This window comes from Myxine glutinosa, chromosome 5 (assembly GCF_964187855.1).
Source record: "Myxine glutinosa chromosome 5, kmMyxGlut1.1, whole genome shotgun sequence".
NCBI classification, from domain to species: Eukaryota; Metazoa; Chordata; class Myxini; order Myxiniformes; family Myxinidae; genus Myxine; species Myxine glutinosa.
In genome coordinates, this window is record NC_136265.1 from 201,845,570 (window position 1) to 201,867,274 (window position 21,705).

General features: G+C 45.0%; 1 protein-coding gene across 1 annotated transcript; it reads right to left on the bottom strand.

Moving 5' to 3' along the window:
- Positions 1-623: 623 nt before the first annotated feature.
- On the bottom strand, positions 624-20,563 carry LOC137428275 (adenosine receptor A2b-like). The gene is made up of 6 exons (XM_078777454.1): positions 20,478-20,563; positions 19,711-19,912; positions 17,556-17,635; positions 17,016-17,436; positions 8,608-8,898; positions 624-936 (listed from the first exon to the last, which is right to left on the bottom strand). The coding sequence occupies exons 1-6, from the start codon at positions 20,561-20,563 to the stop codon at positions 658-660; spliced, it is 1,359 nt and encodes a 452-aa protein (XP_078633580.1). The 3' UTR covers positions 624-657.
- Between the last annotated feature and the right edge of the window lie 1,142 nt (positions 20,564-21,705).

Genomic DNA, 21,705 nt, shown 5'->3' on the forward strand with positions numbered 1-21,705 from the left:
AGAGGTATTACGTACGTATCTGGCAAAGTATGGTGCTCATGATTTACTAGTGAGCTAATGTGGACTCGGACAAGCACAAGAGAGTGGTTTGAGGAGAGAGCTCATCATCCTCATCAGCAAAATTGAAGGACTGGTGAAAAGGAAGGATTCACTCCATGTAAAGAGGTAACATTGAAATTTGAATAATTATAACATTGATTTTTGAGACCATAACACTTGTTCTTATTTATAGGCAATCAATGTAGACAACACAAAACCCTGGTGTTGGGCTAGCGGCTAGGGTGCCGGCTTAGGATCCTAGGATCCTGGTTCGAATCCCGGTCGATCGCTGAATTAACGCCAGGGGGGTTGACTCAGCCTGTCATACCTTCCGAGGTCGGCTAATTGAGTACCAGTTCACTGGTAATTCCCTGCTCTGTCGTTAAAGGCGGCAAAAAGGGTTGGCGTCAGGAAGGGCATCCGGCCGTGAAACATTGCTTCAAAAAGGGGACGAAAAAACAACAACAACCACGGTTCCCGAAAAAGGCCAACCCCCGCTTTGCAGGGGAAAAATGGCCTCTAAAGGTGTTTTTTTTTTTTTTTTAATGTAGACAACATGAAAGACGCATTAATATGACATGAGTTGATAGATACTGATACAGATATCTTCACTGTGTGTTATTCATGAATCTCAGGGTCATCACTTCGACATAATAAGATGTTTATGAAGGCGCGTCGGAAAGAATGCATACGCAATGCATAAAGGAAAGGGTTAACTACAGAGTTAGCATGGCACAGGATAATGGCCATCGACATGAAGGTCAATGGAAGAGTACATGTTGGACAGAAGAAAAAAATGGAATCCATTATTTGAACGGGAATCCAACACACAATGAAAAGAAAGAGGACCAGGAAGAGGGACGTAGCCGTCTTCATCTCTTTCTTCATCGCTTGAGCCTGGCGGTCCTGGGAATGGAAGACGAGAAGACATTATCCATAATCAAGCCGACATTCATTGTCGTCTCCCAATCCTTAAGATTTGCACCATAAGGACAGACTCACTGGATCTAAGCTGCATCTCTGTCACTCCTCTCCAATCGCTCTTCGTGAAACAAAAGTGAAACTTCCAAAATTGACGATTATTAGTTCTCGGCGTTGCCTTAAGTTTCCATTTTGATTACCATTGTAATTTTGGTATGCAATGACGTCACATATGCTACACACGACTTGCTGGTGGTTCGTGTGCAGTCTTTGGCTGCTGGTTGCATCATTTTCTGGGGGAGCGGCTGATGCAATGACTCTCTATAGCCAATCATCTGGTACTCACTCATTTTGCTGACCTCGGAAGGATGACAGGCCGAGTAAACCCACGTGGTGTTAATTGAACGGCATGACAGTGGCTCAAACTCAGGACGTATCTGGGGAGGGGAGGAAAGGGAGGGGAGGAGGGGAAGGGGAGGTGGGAAGGGGGGAGGGGAGGGGAGGGAAGCGGTTCTCATTTTCTCAAAATTTTGTTGCGATGAGAAGGGGGGGAGGGCAGGGGGGGAAGGGGAAGGGAGGGGAGGGAAGGGAGGGAAGGGGTGTAGGGGGAGGGAGAAGGGGAGGGGAGGAGAGGGGGGAAGGGGAGGGAGGGGGGAGGGGGGTAGAGGGAGAGGGAGGGGAGAAGGGGAGGGGAGGGGGGAATGGGAGGGGAGAGGCAGGAGAGGAAGGGGAGTGGCTCACGTTTTTGAGTGAATGTAGCTCACGTTTCTGAGTGAATGTGGCTCACGTTTCTGAGTTAAGTGTGATGCCGATCAGGAAGAAGAAGAAGCCGTACTGCCAAATTTGTACACTTCCGGAATTGTTTGATTTATTTGTATTCAAATGTCTGGTGATTGTTTTGTATTTATTTATGCGATGTGTACTTGTATATAACTGTCATTAATTTTAAAAGCCTTCGGCACTATCAAGCAAATCATTTTTTTTTTAACTCCAAAAAAACGAACATTTTGTTTTTTTAATTTTTCAATTTTTTTTTTTTTTTTACACTCCCAGGCACTCACTGATGAACCTCTGAAAGTTTGACGAAGATCCGTTCAGCCATCTCTGAATGAAACGTGACACACAAAAACTGGACAGACACACAGACAACCCGCGTTTATATATATATATATAGATGAATTTAACCATCCTTTAAATTGCCTCAAATAATGCATGGACCATTCTTAGCAAACATGTTTTTGGAACTATTGAATGTATATGGAGAGAGGAGTGGGACGATGAGTGAGAATGGAAGGAGGAGAGATGGGAACATGGGGCAGGAGGTTGAGGATTAGAGAAGTCTGACATGAGAGAGACCTAGGAGGGTTTTTTTCGGAAAATTATTCGGAAGAAAGAACACTCCAAGTCCAATAGGGCAGGAAGTATTTGTAAATTGGTCAAATACAGCAGAAATCTGACTTTCTCAGATTTTATATCGGATCACGATTTGCACGTTTTCCACAATATTTTGGTCACCTCAGAGTGTCTAATGCCCAATCCATCTCCGAGGAGGTCTTGAGATGCGGCATTACACCCCCAGATCGTCATATCCACAATAATAACAATGCTGTGTTAAACAACAAAAGTTTTTCACTTAATCGGCAGAATTGTACTGCAACAAAAGTTCGTTGTTATCATTAAATTTATTTCTCAGATGTATGCTTTCCAGCGAAATTAAAAGGACGACGATTGAGCGCAGGAGATGAAATGATTCACATAGTTTGGAATTCGCCTAAGTTGCTTGGGAAACAAGACCGATAGTCTCACAACGGTGTGGCTGGGATTGGATCTGCTGAGTGGAGGATCTGCTGTCCCCCTGTCATGTGACCAGATTCTCAGCTCTGATTGCTGGACGTTTGTGACGGACATACATACACACACATACATACACATACTGTACATACATACACATATAGATACATACATACATATATACATACACATACTGTACATACATACATACATACACATACTGTACATACATACACATATAGATACATACATACATACATATATACATACACATACTGTACATACATACACATACTGTACATACATACACATATAGATACATACATACATACATATATACACATATAGATACATACATACATACACATATAGATACATACATACATACACATATAGATACATATATACATACACACATACATACATACACATAGAGATACATACATACATACACATATAGATACATACATACATACATACACATATAAATACACACATCCATCCATCCATCCATACATACATACATACATACATACACATACTGTACATACATACATACACATACTGTACATACATACATACATACACATACAGATACATACATACTACATACATACATACATACACATATAGATACATACATACACATACATACATACATGTCACATACTGTACATACATACACATATAGATACATACATACACATATAGATACATACATAAACATACTGTACATACATACACATACATACATACATACATACATACATACACATACTGTACATACATACATACATAGATACACATATTGTACATACATACATACATACATACACATATAGATACATACATACACACATACATACACATATAGACACATACAATCATACATAGATACATACATACACATATACATACATACATACATACATACATACACACATACATACACATATACATACATACATATAGATACATATATACATACATACACATATAGATACATACATACATACACACATACATACATACATACATACACATATAAATACATACATACATACATACATACACATATAGATACATATATACATACATACATACACATATAGATACATACATACATACACACATACATACATACATACACATATAGATACATACATACATACATACATACATACACATACTGTACATACTGTTGCGGATCTCCACGCCTGCCTTTCCCCTTACCAAGGGGGGATTAGTCCCTTTGTTTTTGACTAGCCGACGGGACCCGAGGCCTATGACGTCCTTCCCGGACAGCGCGAAATAGGGTCGTAGGACTAATCACTAATACCTAATTACTCACGCTGACCGGAAACGAGGAGACAAGTCTCGCCTGAATCACGGGTGTAGGTGGATACGCCGAGCGGTAGCGGACCCGTGACCCGAGCCGTTATCAAGGACTAGATCCCGATCCAAGCGGTTCTTAATCGTGCCACGCTTACCCAATGGAGAAATCACGGAAACGGTCGAATTTGGGAAGAAAAGGAATAACAGAATTTATTTACACTTTGTACAATAAGAAGAAGAAGAATACACAGTGCAGCCTTAAACAGTCTTAACTTATCCCAAGACAAACAGGCCCGTCACACTCACACACTCACACGGGGTTGCAGACGAACAGGTCGATGGTCCAGGGATGCGTCCAGGCAGCTCGCTCTCCGGTCCCCAACTCGCACCGCGAAGTAGACGAACACAGCGGCCAGGAGCTCTCCACATGTCGTTTGGCGCACACGGGATTATCACAGGGCGAACGGTAGGGCTGGCTTTGGCGGTTACACTTGCGGCTCAGCCGCGTACGTAATAAGCAAATAGTTCGTAATAGTTCAATAAACGCGAACAATGCGCTTCGCAATCAAGGCTCGAAACTGTCATGTGCACGCCAGTCCTCTTAATGCAGTTCTCACACGAGTACTCCGGATCAGTTCTCTCAAGCGCCTCTCCCTTCTCAACTCTGTATGCATGCGAGTCCTCGTACCAGTCCTGCCACACGATTTCTTCTCATAAAGCGCAATTTGTTCACCCAACGAGTCCCCTGTAAGCGCCTCTCCCTTCTCATAGCTCAATTGAGGTGAGGACCTCACGCAAAGGGTTTTATTGCCACACCCTTGGAACCCTCTGGAACTCACCAGGCGTTTCTTGCCACGCCCTATCATGCCACGCCCTTCGAGCCCTGGTTGGCTGTTGCCCTTACCGTCAACGCCATATAGATACACACATACATACATACATACATACATACATACACATATAGATACATACATACATACATAACACACATACATACATACACATATAGATACATACATACATACACATATAGATAAATACATACATACATACATACAGTTATGGATCTCAGAGACGGCACTCCCCTTAGCAAGGGGGGGGTTAATCCCCTTGGCCTGTTAAGCTGGCCGTCTCTGGTCCTGGTACTTGTAACGCTCTTTTGCGGGGTGGAATTGGTCAGCGTTATTGGTCAAGGTGTTCTCCCGAATACCTTTACCAATCCCTCCGCAAAACCGGGAGACAAGTACCGCTCGAACCACGGACAAGATGGTATTTGCCGAGCGGTTTAGCGATCCGCAGCCCGAGCCATTAACAAAAGAGTAACCCGATTCCGAGCGTTGGCCAAATCGTGCCACAGGTACTCAATTGGAGACAGGACGAAAGTGATCGGGGGAAAGAAGAAACCAAAGGTAAGAAATAACAGACATTTATTAATTATTTACAAAACCAAAGAACCAAAGAAGAAACGAAAGGTGAGACTGTACAGGAAGAGGAAGAAGCAGATACACATGGCAAACCTTAAAACAATCTTATATTATTCCCCAGGACAACAAACAGGACAGACAAACAGACTTACACGAAAGGGCAATAGCAGGCAGGAATGACTGGAAGAAGGGATGAGAAGGCCCAGGCAGACGGTGGGCGTCGAGGTCCGGCTCCAGGAGTCGACTCGCGTCATGGCGGGAAACCCTGGCAGGCAGCGACACGTATCGTTCACCGGGAGCGAACGTTACATACAGCGATGGGATTGGGATGCTCCGTCTTCTTACGTGTCTCTCCCTTGTTCATTCCTCGTTTATCTCCCAACCGTGCCTTCTCACCGACTCTGGATCACGTCTCTCTCTCCAACCCTCTTGAACCCTCACTCCACTGGTACCTTCTCATGCGTCTCTCTCTGCCTTCTTTTCCAAAAGGCTTCGTGCTCGTGCTTATATCACCCGTGTTGGAATCAATCCGCCCTTCATGGAGCCATGCCAGCGATGGTCTTTTGTCAGCCCTGGTTGGCTGGTGGGGGCTTGCTGCCCCCGCCTCTGGTGGTGCGTTGGCGTGCCACGCCCGTGATCTGGCGGCTCCGCCCCCTTCTTTCTCGGCTTGACCGCATGGCTAATGGCGGCGTGGTGCCAACCCGAATCAAGGCAAGGAGCAGCGAACGCTGCTGGCAAACGAAGTACTGGGGCCTATCTTATTTGATTAATGCAACGCAGATTCAACTACTGGGAACAGATCCTTAACTGAAACACATAATAATGAGATAACTACGAAGAGGTCCTATGGTTTGCTACGTGTTGTTCATGGATTAACTAGGGTGCGATCTTTAACAAGCCAATTGATGGGGATATTTACAGGGGCACATTTATAAGGGATGCATTTACTAAAATTTACTAGTGAAGGTTCTAAGAACCGTAACAATACACACATACATACATACATACATACATACACATATAGATACATACATACATACACATATAGATACATACATACATATATAGATAGATACACACATACATACATACATACATACACACACATACTGCACATACATACATACATACACATACTGTACATACATACATACACATACTGTACATACATACATACATACATACATACACATACTGTACATACATACATGCATACATACATACATACATGCACCGGATGGACAGACAAACTCTGTTGCAGACCTATGGGCTATGCCGTAAAAACAACCTAGGTCTTCTTTTCCAATCCTGAGCGTATTCATTATGATTTTCCAATCTCGTGATTTCAACTAGTTGGCCTACAGAATTGCTAACGACATATGAAAAACAATATGGCGGGTCTAACACCTCATTTCCCCCCCCCCCCCCCCCCCCCCACCCCCTACCCCCCAAACTGTGGTTAATGATCTGACATCAAGAATGACAAATCCATTCCTTCCCTCTATAGCCGAAGATCTGTATGTATTGTTGCGGTTTGAGAACCCCTCACTTTGTAAATACTTGTAAATAATATTCCATCATTTAAAAGGTCAAAGGTCACACCCATAGTTAGTCCACAGCAACACGTAGGACACCATAGGACTTTCAGTTATTTCCTTAGTATGTGTTTCAGATAAGGCTGTGTTCCCAATAGTTGAATCTGCGTTGCATTAATTAAATAAGGTAGGCCCCATTCGCTTCTTGGCCAGCCGCTCTCTCCAGGCTACGCCAGTATGCGCCCCTACAGTCGGGGTTTGTCCCTCCCAATTCTATTACGTGCCTCTGCTTGACCAGCAGCGTTCGCTGCCTCGCTCCAAACGCCATTGAACACGCGGTCTAAGGCCGAGGAAAAAGGGGGTGGGACACGGGAACGAGGCGTGGTCCTGTCAACTCGCCGTCGAGGGCGGAGCCGGTGAGCCCCCGCCAACCAACCAGGGCTGAGGTGAGTTCGCTGGAGGCGTGGTTTCAAAGAGCGCGGATTGATCTGTGAGCGCGTAATATAAGCGCCAGCGCGAGCCTTTTTACGAGAGGGAACAGATAGCCGACTCGGGGCTGAAAGGGACTGCACAGAGAACCATCGATGGTAACGAACTGCACCGAGGATTGCGTTGCACGAACTGTTTATTGAAGAACTGCGCCGAGAGAGCTCGTTACGAACTGCCTGTTTGATACGGACCTTGATTGATCGGGAGAGAGAGAGCGTTTGGCACGTGAAATGTACGCAGCATTCCAGCCCCTCGCATATGTAAGGACCGCTCGTGGTCAACGCCAACGACGCGCTGCCGGCCTGTTTCCATCACCGCCACGGCACGAGTCGGGACTGGACGAGGAGCCTGGAACCATCTGCTTGGACCTTCCTCCCCTACCACTACAATTCCGTGTGAGTGTCTGTTTGTCCTGGGGTCGTGATAAGTTAAGACTGTATAGATAAGCTTGCCCTGTGTCCTTTTGTTTCTTCTTCTTGTTGTACATGCTTTTGTTTCCTCTTCTTTTGCTTGTAAATAATTAATAAACCCACTCTTTGTTCTTCCCTTACTCTGGTTTCCTCTTATTCGATCGCCTCAGTCTTTTCCCATTGAGTACCTGTGGCACGATTTCGGAACCTCTATAATCGGGTGTAGTATTTGTTAACGGCCCGAGTCACGGCTCGCTTCGCTCGGCATATCCATTAACGCTGCGGCTCGGGTGGGAGTTATCTCCTCGCTTTACGGCCGGTGGTAGTACTTAGGTAATAAGACTAATTGGGCTTACAACCCTACTTACCACCGACCGGAAGTGATGTCATAGCTTCCAGGATTGGGGGACGGCCAGCTTAAAAGACAAGGGGATTAACCCCCCCCCCCTTGATAAGGGGAGCGCCGACCCCCGAATCCGCAACAGTATGTATACTCCTTTCCCAAGTTTATCACTACCGTCATAATTCTAGCCATCTTCATGATGATCTATCAGCAAAAACATTGACTTTTTACATATTAAAAAAAAAAATTTTTTTAAATTTTTTTAAAATTTAAACATTTACATTTTTAAAACGACAAGCTGAAAATTTGTTCTTTCAGACTCTGCTCACCTGTGCACTTCCTTTCCCATTGGCTGAGATCTGGCGAAGTTGCCTCCGAACCTCCATGAAGATCCTCGCATAGATCATGATCATTATGAAGAGTGGTATGAGGACACAGCCAAAGAAAATGAAATAAACTTTAAAGCTCAAGTCGATGATGAGGACGAAGATGCAGGAGCCGTCGTCAGTCGGGCCATTGTTCCAGCCCATCGCAGGTATGAGTCCGATGATGAAGGACAAGATCCAGGTGAAGAAGATCGTAATAAGCGCGTTGCGCTGGGTAACTAGAACCTGCACGTGTATAAAATTCAGAGATCAACCGGACGTAAGGAAGGAATTTTCATGAAGGTCGCATGAGGCATAAGCTTAAAAAATTGCCATCATCGTCTTTAAGAAGAGGAGATGCTTTCAACTTCATACAACAACATCAGACGAAGAACTCAGTTTATTCCTTCATTCATTCTGCTCTCGAAGCGTCTCCAAATGCCTTGATCATGCGATACATTCGTTTCACATGGATATCGCACGTATGACAAATATTCAGAAGACAAATTTGAGGTTAATCTTACTATAATTCACCAAATGTCCGTCCGTCTGTCTGTCCGTCTGTTCCCAGGTACCGCAAAAACGGCTCAACCGATCGCAACGATATTTTGGGTGGGTATTCCTGGGACCCCTGGGAGTAAAACAGGCTTTATTGTTTTTCTAATCTTTTTCCCAATTTACCATTTTCCAGTTTTTCCAAACACGATGGAATAATGTTTACCGATATGAACAGTGATGTGGCTTTTGTTGAAATTCTACAAATACTGTTTATTCTACGTACCAGGAGAGAGTAGATCGACTCCTGATGAACTCTTCCTACAGTATATAAACGTGCGGCTCCGAAGTAACATGGCAGCGTGTGCAAAGCAACTGAGAAACAGGTGTAGCGGCCGCTTCCGTGTTAGATCGGGGCGCACTCTTCACACAAACGTGTGACTGAGAAAGACGTGTAGCGGCCGCTTCCGTTTTGCAGAATTCAATCTTTTTTCAAAATGGGCGCCATGTACTGTTTAGATTTTGATGATTTGCGTGTGATATGATTCAACGGATGTTTATATAAATGGTTTAAAATAAAAAAAAGCCTTCAATTTCTGATATTTTGCCTTTTCATTTGGGCCTCCCAATTGAAGCTCCACCCATAGGGCGGGTACCGTTGCTAGTTATAAATCAATGGGCTGTTGGTGGTGGTGGTTCGTGTGCAGCCTGTGGCTGCTTGGCAGCATCATTTTTTAGGGGTGCAGTTGTGCTGCAGATGCAGTGCTTCAAACAATAGGGAACAGGGACATCAGGATATCTGTGGAAGGGAGAGCGCTGTGCCGGGTACACGGTACAAACGAGATGGATACCTGCGTCAAAGTTCGTTTTTTAAGATAGCTGACGGTGATATTGGTGCAACATTAACCACTTGTGTGTTGTTGATGACAACATGTCCAAATCACTATTTGCAAGTTTGTGAGAACATCTGGGTCAGGAGGATTGTGGGAGTGAAGAGGATGGATAGATGGAGATTGGATGAACTGAGGGAGAAGATTGGTGAAATGCCGGCTGAGATGGGCTGGAAACTTGGTGCGGATGGGGGAAGAGAGAATGGCAAAGAGAGCGGATAGGTTGAGGGAACAAGGTAGGAGGGAAAGAGGTAGACCACGGTTGAGATGAGAGGATTGTGTGAAGAAGGATTTCAGTAAGGTGTGGGTGGTTCGAGGGTGGAGAGGGAGTTGGCTGAGGACAGAGGGGAGTGGAAGAATATTGTGGTCAAGACAGGGCAGGAGTTTGGTGCCATAAAGGGAAGAGAAAGAGAACAACAACACAACTATTACCGCCATTCGTGTCAATATAAACTTTTCCAAATCCATAGAAACACCACAGCACATTGCTCCTTTTGAGCGGTGTTCCCACTCGTAATGCTGTGGATATAAATTACTACTTTCGGGTCCAAAAATATTTTACTTACAAAGCTAATGATAATGTTTTATCCAAATAGAACCACCTTTAGAGGCCATTTTTCCCCGCATAGCAGGGGTTGGCCTTTTTCGGGCACCTTGGTCCCCTTTTTGAAGCAATGTTTTATGGCTGGATGCCCTTCCTGCCGCCAACCCTGTTAGTCGCCTCTTGCAACACACAGGGAATTACCAGTGATCTGGTGCTCAATTTGCTGACCTCGGAAGGATGACAGGCTGAGTCAAGCCCCCTGGCGTTAATTCAGTGATCGACCGGGATTCGAGCCCAGGATCCTAGGATCCCCAGCCGGCACCCTAACCGCTAAGCCAACGAATCCAGGATCCTCGGATCCCCAGCCGGCACCCTAACCGCTAAGCCAACGAATCCAGGATCCTCGGATCCCAAGCCAGCACCCTAACCGCTAAGCCAACGAATCCAGGATCCTCGGATCCCCAGCCGGCACCCTAACCGCTAAGCCAACGAATCCAGGATCCTCGGATCCCAAGCCAGCACCCTAACCGCTAAGCCAACGAATCCAGGATCCTCGGATCCCAAGCCAGCACCCTAACCGCTAAGCCAACGAATCCAGCATCCTAGGATCCCAAGCCAGCACCCTAACCGCTAAGCCAACGAATCCAGGATCCTAGGATCCCAAGCCGGCACCCTAACCGCTAAGCCAACGAATCAAGGATCCTCGGATCCCAAGCTGGCACCCTAACTGCTAAGCCAACGAATCCAGGATCCTCGGATCCCAAGCCGGCACCCTAACCGCTAAGCCAATGAATCCAGGAGCCTCGGATCCCAAGCCCGCACCCTAACCGCTAAGCCAACGAATCCAGGATCCTAGGATCCCAAACCCGCACCCTAACCGCTAAGCCAACGAATCCAGGATCCTCGGATCCCAAGCCCGCACCCTAACCGCTAAGCCAACGAATCCAGGATCTTAGGATCCCAAGCCCGCACCCTAACCGCTAAGCCAACGAATCCAGGATCCTCGGATCCCAAGCCGGCACCCTAACCGCTAAGCCAACGAATCCAGGATCCTAGGATCCCAAGCCCGCACCCTAACCGCTAAGCCAACGAATCCAGGATCCTAGGATCCCAAGCCCGCACCCTAACCGCTAAGCCAACGAATCCAGGATCCTAGGATCCCAAGCCCGCACCTTAACCGCTAAGCCAACGAATCCAGGATCCTAGGATCCCAAGCTCGCACCCTAACCGCTAAGCCAACGAATCCAGGATCCTAGGATCCCAAGCCCGCACCCTAACCGCTAAGCCAACAAATCCAGGATCATAGGATCCCAAGCCCGCACCCTAACCGCTAAGCCAACGAATCCAGGATCCTCGGATCCCAAGCCGGCACCATAACCGCTAAGCCAACGAATCCAGGATCATAGGATCCCAAGCCCGCACCCTAACCGCTAAGCCAACGAATCCAGGATCCTAGGATCCCAAGCCCGCACCCTAACCGCTAAGCCAACGAATCCAGGATCCTAGGATCCCAAGCCCGCATCCTAACCGCTAAGCCAACGAATCCAGGATCCTAGGATCCCAAGCCCGCACCCTAACCGCTAAGCCAACACCAGGCTGTTTTATCTAAATAGAATGTGAGACATTACGAACATTTTGATTGTTCATTGGTGTAATTCAATAAACTCCTCGTTGTTTGCAGATTACTCCACATATTTGTTCTGTTGTAAAGTTATACACTGCGGTGCATCTGTTAAACACATTCAGGAGTTACAATATATGGATGTTATGAGCATCAACAATTTACTCAAACCCTCCACTTCTTAGTGTTTTATAATATAGATAACAACGTTAACTGTTATGTTATTATAATAGAGCGTATTTGGGTGAGAACAAACCAAGATTGACATTTAGCAATCTTTAATTAACATTGATTGGAATATTCAAAAAGGTGTGATTACAACAACTCAAAGTAAACTATACATGAGCAGGTGATAGAAAGTGTTGTAGAAGCTAATCCATCACATTTACCAATCAAATCTAATTGATGACTCATTGTCAGGTGATATTTATGTTTAAGGTGTTCTTGGTGTTCTCTACACATCCATAAAACTAAAGGCACACTTTTCTTTTTGCAGAATACAGATCTATCAGGATTAACTGCAAGCTTAAAATAAAATGGATAAAATTTCAGTGAAATGTCACCATGGAATTGTGTTTGATTCGGTAGAAGACAGAAAGACCACCAACCTGCCTGCGGTGAGTGAGTGAAAGCCCCTCGGAGTTAAGGTGGGTTTTCACGGGACACGCGAACGGTTCGCGAAGGATGCGAATGTCGAAAAAATGGCAAAGTCCAACATTCGTATTTTAGGCTCCAAAAGTTCGCCAAACATGCGCGGGAGTTCGGAAGCGTCGTCAATTGTTCGCAGGAGTTCAAACATTTTTGAAATACCCGCCGAACAAAAAACGACTCCTGCGAACAATTGACGACGCTTCCGAACTCCCGCGCATGTTTGGCGAACTTTTGGAGCCTAAAATACGAATGTTGGACTTTGCCATTTTTTCGACATTCGCATCCTTCGCGAACCGTTCGCGTGTCCCGTGAAAACCCACCTTTAGCTTCATCGCAGGAGATTCCAATGATTCTGAACGCTTTGGTTTCAACAGCGTGAAGCCGAGCTAGGTGTGAGGCAGGAGCACCAGCCCAGAGGGGAGAGCAGTATTCCATTGAGCTGCAGATGAAAGCCTTGTATGTGGTGAGGAGCTCAGGTGTGCCAAGGAAGGACTTCGCACGACGGAGGATGCCCAGTCGGCGACTGGCTTTGGAGGCCAGCTTGGAAATGTGGTTTTCCCAGGAAAGATCATGGCAGATAGTGAGACCCAAAAGCTTGAGTGACAGAACTTCTTGGAGAGGATTATTCAGAAAGTGGATGGGAGGGTTGTCCAGTCGGTCTTTTCGGAGAGACATCGTAAGAGTGTGAGATTTGTCAGGATTGAAAGACATGTTCCACTTGTTTGCCCAGTCTGTGATTTTGTCCAGGTCTGCAGAGAGTGAGGAGGCTGCAGACTGCCGATCTGAGGGATGAAGAATGGAGCGGCAGAGGGTGGAGTCATCAGCAAAGAGATAGAGAGGATTTTCAAGAGAGTCGGAGAGATCAAGTGGTGTTGTTTGTGGGTGCATACCCTCAAGTGGTGTTGTTTGTGGGTGCATACCCTCAAGTGGTGTTGTTTGTGGGTGCATACCCTCAAGTGGTGTTGTTTGTGGGTGCATACCCTCAAGTGGTGTTGGAAAATTGTTGAAGATTAATGGTATATTGACTGCATCAAGGTATAAACAAATGAAATCCACCACGCTATCCTCATGGTGTAAGACTCATTGGTACAAACGCCATCTTGCAGCAAGATAATGATCCAAAATACTCAGCTGGCATAATCAAAACTATTTGTAAAATAAAGAGGAAGCTGGAGTCCATCAAGGCATGGAATGGTCCTCTCAAACCCAGATTTTATCATCATTGAAGCTGTATGGGATTATTAGGACAAAGAAAAAGTAAAAAGCAATCCCAGCAACCTAAATTATTTTTGGAAGGTCTTGGAAGAAATGTGCAGTACAATTCCACAAGACTTTACAACGAAATTATTTGAAAGTGTCCCGAGAATAATTTCAATGATTTTAAGGAAAAGGATGCACATATATCAAGGTATATTGTGTATAAATTTGATTACTGCAATTAGATTTTCTTTTTCATAAAGGTGTATTTAAATTGAACGTAAAGTTTTAGTTTCCTTCTACATTACAATTCAGACGGGTCCTCCAGCTTAACGTCCATCCGATGGATAGCGCACCACATCGGTGGCTCGTCCTGTTTGTGAAACTCCAGGGTGACTGGTAATACCTGGGTCGAGACGTGAACCAGGTCAGACAGCTCAGGGTGAGTTCGCACACCTCTGAATATCCTGTGTGCCTGGGAGGGTCAGGAGGATGCGTGCGCCTAACTGGAGAGTGCTTGCGCTAAAGTTGTGGACGTACTTTGTGGATACTCAGTAATTACCTCCGCCACCAAAGGTGGATGGAGGTTATGTTTTCACCTCTGTATGTCTGTACGTTTGGGAACAAGATATCTCAAAAAGTTGTGGACGGATTCGGACGAAATTTGGCAGAGAGGTAGCATGTGCGACAAGGACGAAATGATTCGATTTTGGTGAAGATCCGAATCCAGATCCGGCCTCTCGGTGGGATACAAAACATAAACTGTTCACCTGGAGGAGGTACGCGCTCCACCGAGTGCCGTTCTCGTTCCACATGCCATGTCCTTTTTACGCATGCGCGCAGAGCATAAAGCAACATGTTGCGTCCTTTGGGCCGACATTCCAAAGATCCCCCGATGTGCGTAAGTAAAATCTCCTTCATGTTGTCTCGTTTTGTGCCCTGATGATCTCGAATGATTTCCTCCACCCTCAGACGGCACCATAATGCAGCGCTTCTCCTGCAGATACTCTTCCTCTTCACCTGCAGATATTCTCCATCTGCAGATACTCTTCCTCTTCCTCTCTGCAGATACTCTTCCTCTTCATCTGCAGATATTCTCCATCTGCAGATACTCTTCCTCTTCCTCTCTGCAGATACTCTTCCTCTTCATCTGCAGATATTCTCCATCTGCAGATACTCTTCCTCTTCTCCCTTCTTCCTTCCATGTGCATTCACTTTCCTCCTCAATTCCTCCAATTTTTTTCATTCCTATTTTGCTGCCACAGCTTTTGCTCTGTTTCCCATTCTTTAATGATTCCAAAACTAAAAAGGAATGCTGTTTTAATGATTTGTTTAATTATTCAAAAACCTTTCGCTCTTCAATAAGTTTCAGGACCAAAAACGACTTTCATTTCAAAAGGAAATTCCCCACCTTGGGTCACTGGGAAAAATGTGTGAAGCTCGTTAGAAACTGTTTGTACTTTGTCTTTCATTGTTCTCATCCCAACCACTGGCTCATGATGCAGGTAACCCAGGTTAAAATCCCATATACCTTCTGACTCATTTCATTCTCTATTAATGTCTTTGTAATTCAAGTTCAAGTACAATTCTTTCCTTTTCCTGCATGTCGAGTCTCATGGAAGAGCTAAAGCAGACTGTTCTTCAGTCATGTCCTTGTCCTGCCTGGAATATGTGTGCAATCTTCTCATTCGATCTTCATCGTCGTCATCATGAACGTGTCGTACTCTTTACAAATATCCAGTGCTGGAGATGCAGCTCCCAGGCAAACGTTCGGTTAGGGCTACCCTGGGTGGTTTGCCATTGCCTTACTAAAAGTTTTGCGCAGGAAGAATTTGCAATCGCTTCAGTGTGTCAGCAAAAAAAATCGGCTACGTTTAATAAAAAAACAATTTATAGCTGGGGCAGGATTCAAACCCAAGGGAGACAGCTCAGGCAGAGATGCACAAAGCACACCATGACGAGTTTTCAGGAAAAAACTTTTGACTCTCTCTCCTTCTCTCTCTCTCCCTCCTTCTCTCTCTCCTTCTATCTCTCTCTCTCCTTCTATCTCTCCTTATCTCTCTCTCTCTCCTTCTCTCTCTCTCCTTCACTCTCTCTCCTTCACTCTCTCTCCTTCACTCTCTCCTTATCTCTCTCTCTCCTTCTCTCTCTCCTTATCTCTCTCTCTCTCCTTCTCTCTCTCTCTCTCCTTCTCCCTCTGCTTCTCTTCCCCCGTCCTTCTCTCTGTCTCCTTCTCTCTCTCTCTCTCTCCTTATCTCTCCCTCCTTCTCTCTCTCTTTCTCTCCTTCTCTCTCTCCCTCCTTCTCTCTCTCTCTCTCCTTCTCTCTCTCTCTCTCCTTCTCTCTCCCTCCTCCCTCTCTCTCTCTCCCTCCTCCCTCTCTCTCTCTCATCCCTCTCTCTCTCTCTCTCTCCCTCCCTCCTTCTCTCTCTCTCCTTCTCTCTCTCTCTCTCCTTCTCTCTCTCTCTCCTTCTCTCTCTCCTTCTCTCTCTCTCATCCCTCCCTCTCTCTCTCCTTCTCTCTCTCCTTCTCTCTCTCCTTCTCTCTCTCCTTCTCTCTCTCCTTCTCTCTCTCTCTCTCTCTCTCTCATCCCTCTCTCTCTCTCTCATCCCTCCCTCCCCCTCTCTCTCTCTCTCTCTCTCTCCCCTGCTCTCCCCTGCTCTCTCATAATGTGATCATTCTGCATTGAAATCCATGGCTTTGTAGACTCTCTTGAGCATATATGATCAGGTGACAGTGTGACTCAAACATGATGTCGCATGTAGAGCATTTTGAACATGGGTTGTTTTTCCTTCCTTTAACACGAGTGTTTATTGCAGGTGTTGGAAGACAATAATTGCGGAATGGTTAAATTTCCCCACAACAGAAAATGGCAGCAAAAGAACAAAATTGATCAAAGTCGCGATGGTATAATGAAAGCGATTTTACGAGTGACCAGATTGAAATATACTTGAGTGTGGATGGTACCTGGTAGCGGAAGGGGTTGAAGATGGCGATGTAGCGCTCAATGGAAATGGCCAGGAGACTGAATATGGAGCTCAGGTTGAAAACGACGATCGAGCTAATCATGAGCACACAAGGAATGAAGCTATGTTTGGGAAGTCCTATGTGCGTCAAAATATTCGAAGGAATCACCACCAATCCGACCAATACGTCTGCGATTGCTAGAGACACGAGGAAGAAGTTTGTGACCGTTTTCAGGCTTCTGGTCTTCAGCACGGCCGTACATACCAAGGCATTCCCACCAATTGCCAGCACACCGACGAATAACTCTCCGACGGTGTACGGAACGCTCAATGTCTGCAAAGGAGAATCTTCGGTCGAATTGGAGCTGCCAAGGAATTCTGATTTACCCTCCGTCATTGGATAGATAGAAAAGGCCAAAGTTCTGGGCGACAAGTCTTAGTTTGGTGTCAAAGTACCTCGTTTAATACCCATTTTCACCCCTGAATGAGCAACCGGACAAACACACCTCACATCACTTAATGAGCTGTATGTGGACGTTACATCCTCATGAGAGTGCTATGTTCAATACTTTGAAGAAGATGCACCTCAACAATCCCGTAAAGAGACTCCACTAATTGGCGCTAACATTGAAATCCAAGAAAATGTAAATTATACCATATATTCTTCATGACACGTAGTAGGGTAACATTTTGGGTTATGCTGTTCTTTGGAAAAGGGCATCAACCTGGATGTCAGTATTCAATTATTCATAACTACCAGTACAGTATTTACCACACGGAGAATGTAAAAACACCCGTACAGTATTTACCACACGGAGAATGTAAAAACACCCGTACAGTATTTACCACAAGGAAAATGTAAAAACACCAGTACAGTATTTACCACACGGAGAATTTAAAAACACCAGTACAGTATTTACCACAAGGAGAATGTAAAAACACCCAAACAGTATTTACCACACGGAGAATGTAAAAACACCCGTACAGTATTTACCACAAGGAGAATGTAAAAACACCCATACAGTATTTACCACACGGAGAATGTAAAAACACCCATACAGTATTTACCACACGGAGAATGTAAAAACACCAGTACAGTATTTACCACAAGGAAAATGTAAAAACACCAGTACAGTATTTACCACAAGGAGAATGTAAAAACACCAGTACAGTATTTACCACAAGGAGAATGTAAAAACACCAGTACAGTATTTACCACAAGGAGAATGTAAAAACACCCGTACAGTATTTACCACACGGAGAATTTAAAAACACCCGTACAGTATTTACCAAACGGAGAATGTAAAAACACCCAAACAGTATTTACCACACGGAGAATGTAAAAACACCCGTACAGTATTTACCACAAGGAGAATGTAAAAACACCCATACAGTATTTACCACACGGAGAATGTAAAAACACCCATACAGTATTTACCAAACGGAGAATGTAAAAACACCCAAACAGTATTTACCACACGGAGAATGTAAAAACACCCGTACAGTATTTACCAAACGGAGAATGTAAAAACACCCATACAGTATTTACCACATGGAGAATGTAAAAACACCCGTACAGTATTTACCACACAGAGAATGTAAAAACACCCATACAGTATTTACCACATGGAGAATGTAAAAACACCAGTACAGTATTTACCACACGGAGAATGTAAAAACACCCGTACAGTATTTACCACACGGAGAATGTAAAAACACCAGTACAGTATTTACCACACAGAGAATGTAAAAACACCCATGCAATATTTACCACACAGAGAATGTAGATACACCAGTAAAGTATTTACCACACGGAGAATGTAAAAACACCAGTACAGTATTTACCACACGGAGAATGTAAAAACACCCGTACTGTATTTACCACACCAAGAATGTGGAAACACCAGTACAGTATTTACCACATGGAGAATGTAAAAACACCAGTACAGTATTTACCACATGGAGAATGTATAAACACCCGTACAGTATTTACCACACGGAGAATGTAAAAACACCAGTACAGTATTTACCACACGGAGAATGTAAAAACACCAGTACAGTATTTACCACACAGAGAATGTAAAAACACCAGTACAGTATTTACCACACAGAGAATGTAAAAACACCAGTACAGTACTTACCACACGGAGAATGTAAAAACACCCGTACTGTATTTACCACACCAAGAATGTGGAAACACCAGTACAGTATTTACCACATGGAGAATGTAAAAACACCAGTATAGTATTTACCACATGGAGAATGTAAAAACACCAGTACAGTATTTACCACATGGAGAATGTAGAAACACCAGTACAGTATTTACCACACAGAGAATGTAAAAACACCAGTACAGTATTTACCACACGGAGAATGTAAAAACACCCGTACTGTATTTACCACACCAAGAATGTGGAAACACCAGTACAGTATTTACCACATGGAGAATGTAAAAACACCAGTACAGTATTTACCACATGGAGAATGTAAAAACACCAGTACAGTATTTACCACATGGAGAATGTACAAACACCAGTAAAGTATTTACCACACGGAGAATGTAAAAACACCAGTACAGTATTTACCACACAGAGAATGTAAAAACACCTGTACAGTATTTACCACATGGAGAATATAGAAACACTAGGACAGTATTTACCACATGGAGAATGTAGAAACACCAGTCCAGTATTTACCACACAGAGAATGTAGAAACACCACCACAGTATTGTCGCGCGGACCCTTTTGGTTAACACCAGGGCGCGCGGATGGACCAGAACCACTTTAACTGAGGCGACGACCAACTCGGATTCGGCTAGAAAACGCGGGATGAAGAAGGGAAATGGAAGGCTGCGGCAAAAGCGCTTACCTTGACGCGCGCCGACCGCGGCTCCGATCCTGCGGGGAATTAATGAACCGAACCGAATTTCACGGAATCCGAATCAATGAAACGCGACGGTAATCAAATAAAGCTCCTACGTTGGGATCCCACACACCAGACTCAACAACAGACACAGGAAGATGAATTAATAAAAGAATAACGTTCGTCGTGTAATTGGGAAATGTGGGGTGTGGGTGCAGCCTTATCTCGTCCGTAGTCTTGCGTGTAACACGGCCCCGTTCGGCCGCGCTCGCGTGCCACCAGGCCCCGCTCCAAGCCTCTCGCCGCTCACGAGGTCCGTGCACCAAGCACCACGCGTCCAACGCAGGCCAGCGAGCTCCACACAAGGTCGATCTCCACTAACGATCGGTCTGCCAAGACGAAGAGAGCGTGCTGCGCAAGACGAAGCGCCGGATGTCCAAGAGTCAAGCAAGAAGAGAGCAAATGATGTCCAAGCACGAAGAGCTGCGCAAACAAGAACCGGATGTGCTCTCCCTAAAATGTCATTCGGCGCGCGCTGATATAACCTGCGGCGGTGACGTCAGCCTTGGCGCGCCACCCAATCAGCGCCTTCCACCGGACCTTCCAGCTTCGCGCCTCTCGTGCTCGTTGGCTGGAGGTCCGTGCCTACCGCGCCGCCCGTCACTCGTTTCCTGTAGTGTGATCATAGCGCGTGGCACTCGATGTGGCTAGGCCTGTCGGAGGTGTAACTGGCAGCGGCCATCATCGGCGTTGTCCTGGCTTGGTTTCCTTTTGCCTGTTCTCTTCCGAAGTCCTTGTCAGGGAAGGGAATTATTGAATGTTGCTCTCAGGGCCTGCCTAAATGTCTATGTTGGTGTGCATTGCCAGAAAGGACAAAGGTTTGACTACCAGGTTTTATGCACAGGGGTTTATCTTTAATCCCTACTCTATCTAACACTCGAACATCCTGGTATGTCCACAGGTATACTTTTTAATCGACAAACCGCCGAAACACACAGAACTTATTACAAGGTAGATTCCCTATCGCGACAGTCTGACACCTACCTACACAGATCTATCTGGCTCTAGATATTGCTTTACCCGACATAACAGTATTTACCACACGGAGAATGTAGAAACACCAGTACAGTATTTACCACACGGAGAATGTAGAAACACCAGTACAGTATTTTCCACACGGAGAATGTAGAAACACCAGTACAGTATTTGCCACACGGAGAATGTAGAAACACCAGTACAGTATTTACCACATGGAGAATGTAGAAACACCAGCACAGTATTTACCACACGGAGAATGTAGAAACACCAGCACAGTATTTACCACACGGAGAATGTAGAAACACCAGCACAGTATTTACCACACGGAGAATTTAGAAACACTAGCACGGTATTTACCACACGGAGAATGTAGAAACACCAGCACAGTATTTACCACACGGAGAATGTAGAAACACCAGCACAGTATTTACCACATGGAGAATGTAGAAACACCAGCACAGTATTTACCACACGGAGAATTTAGAAACACCAGAACAGTATTTACTACACAGAGAATGTAGAAATACCAGTGCAGTATTTACCACACGGAGAATGTAGAAACACCAGCACAGTATTTACCACATGGAGAATGTAGAAACACCAGTACAGTATTTACCACACGGAGAATGTAGAAACACTAGCACGGTATTTACCACACGGAGAATGTAGAAACACCAGGACAGTATTTACCACACGGAGAATGTAGAAACACCATGGCAGTATTTACCACACGGAGAATGTAGAAACACCAGCACAGTATTTACCACATGGAGAATGTAGAAACACCAGC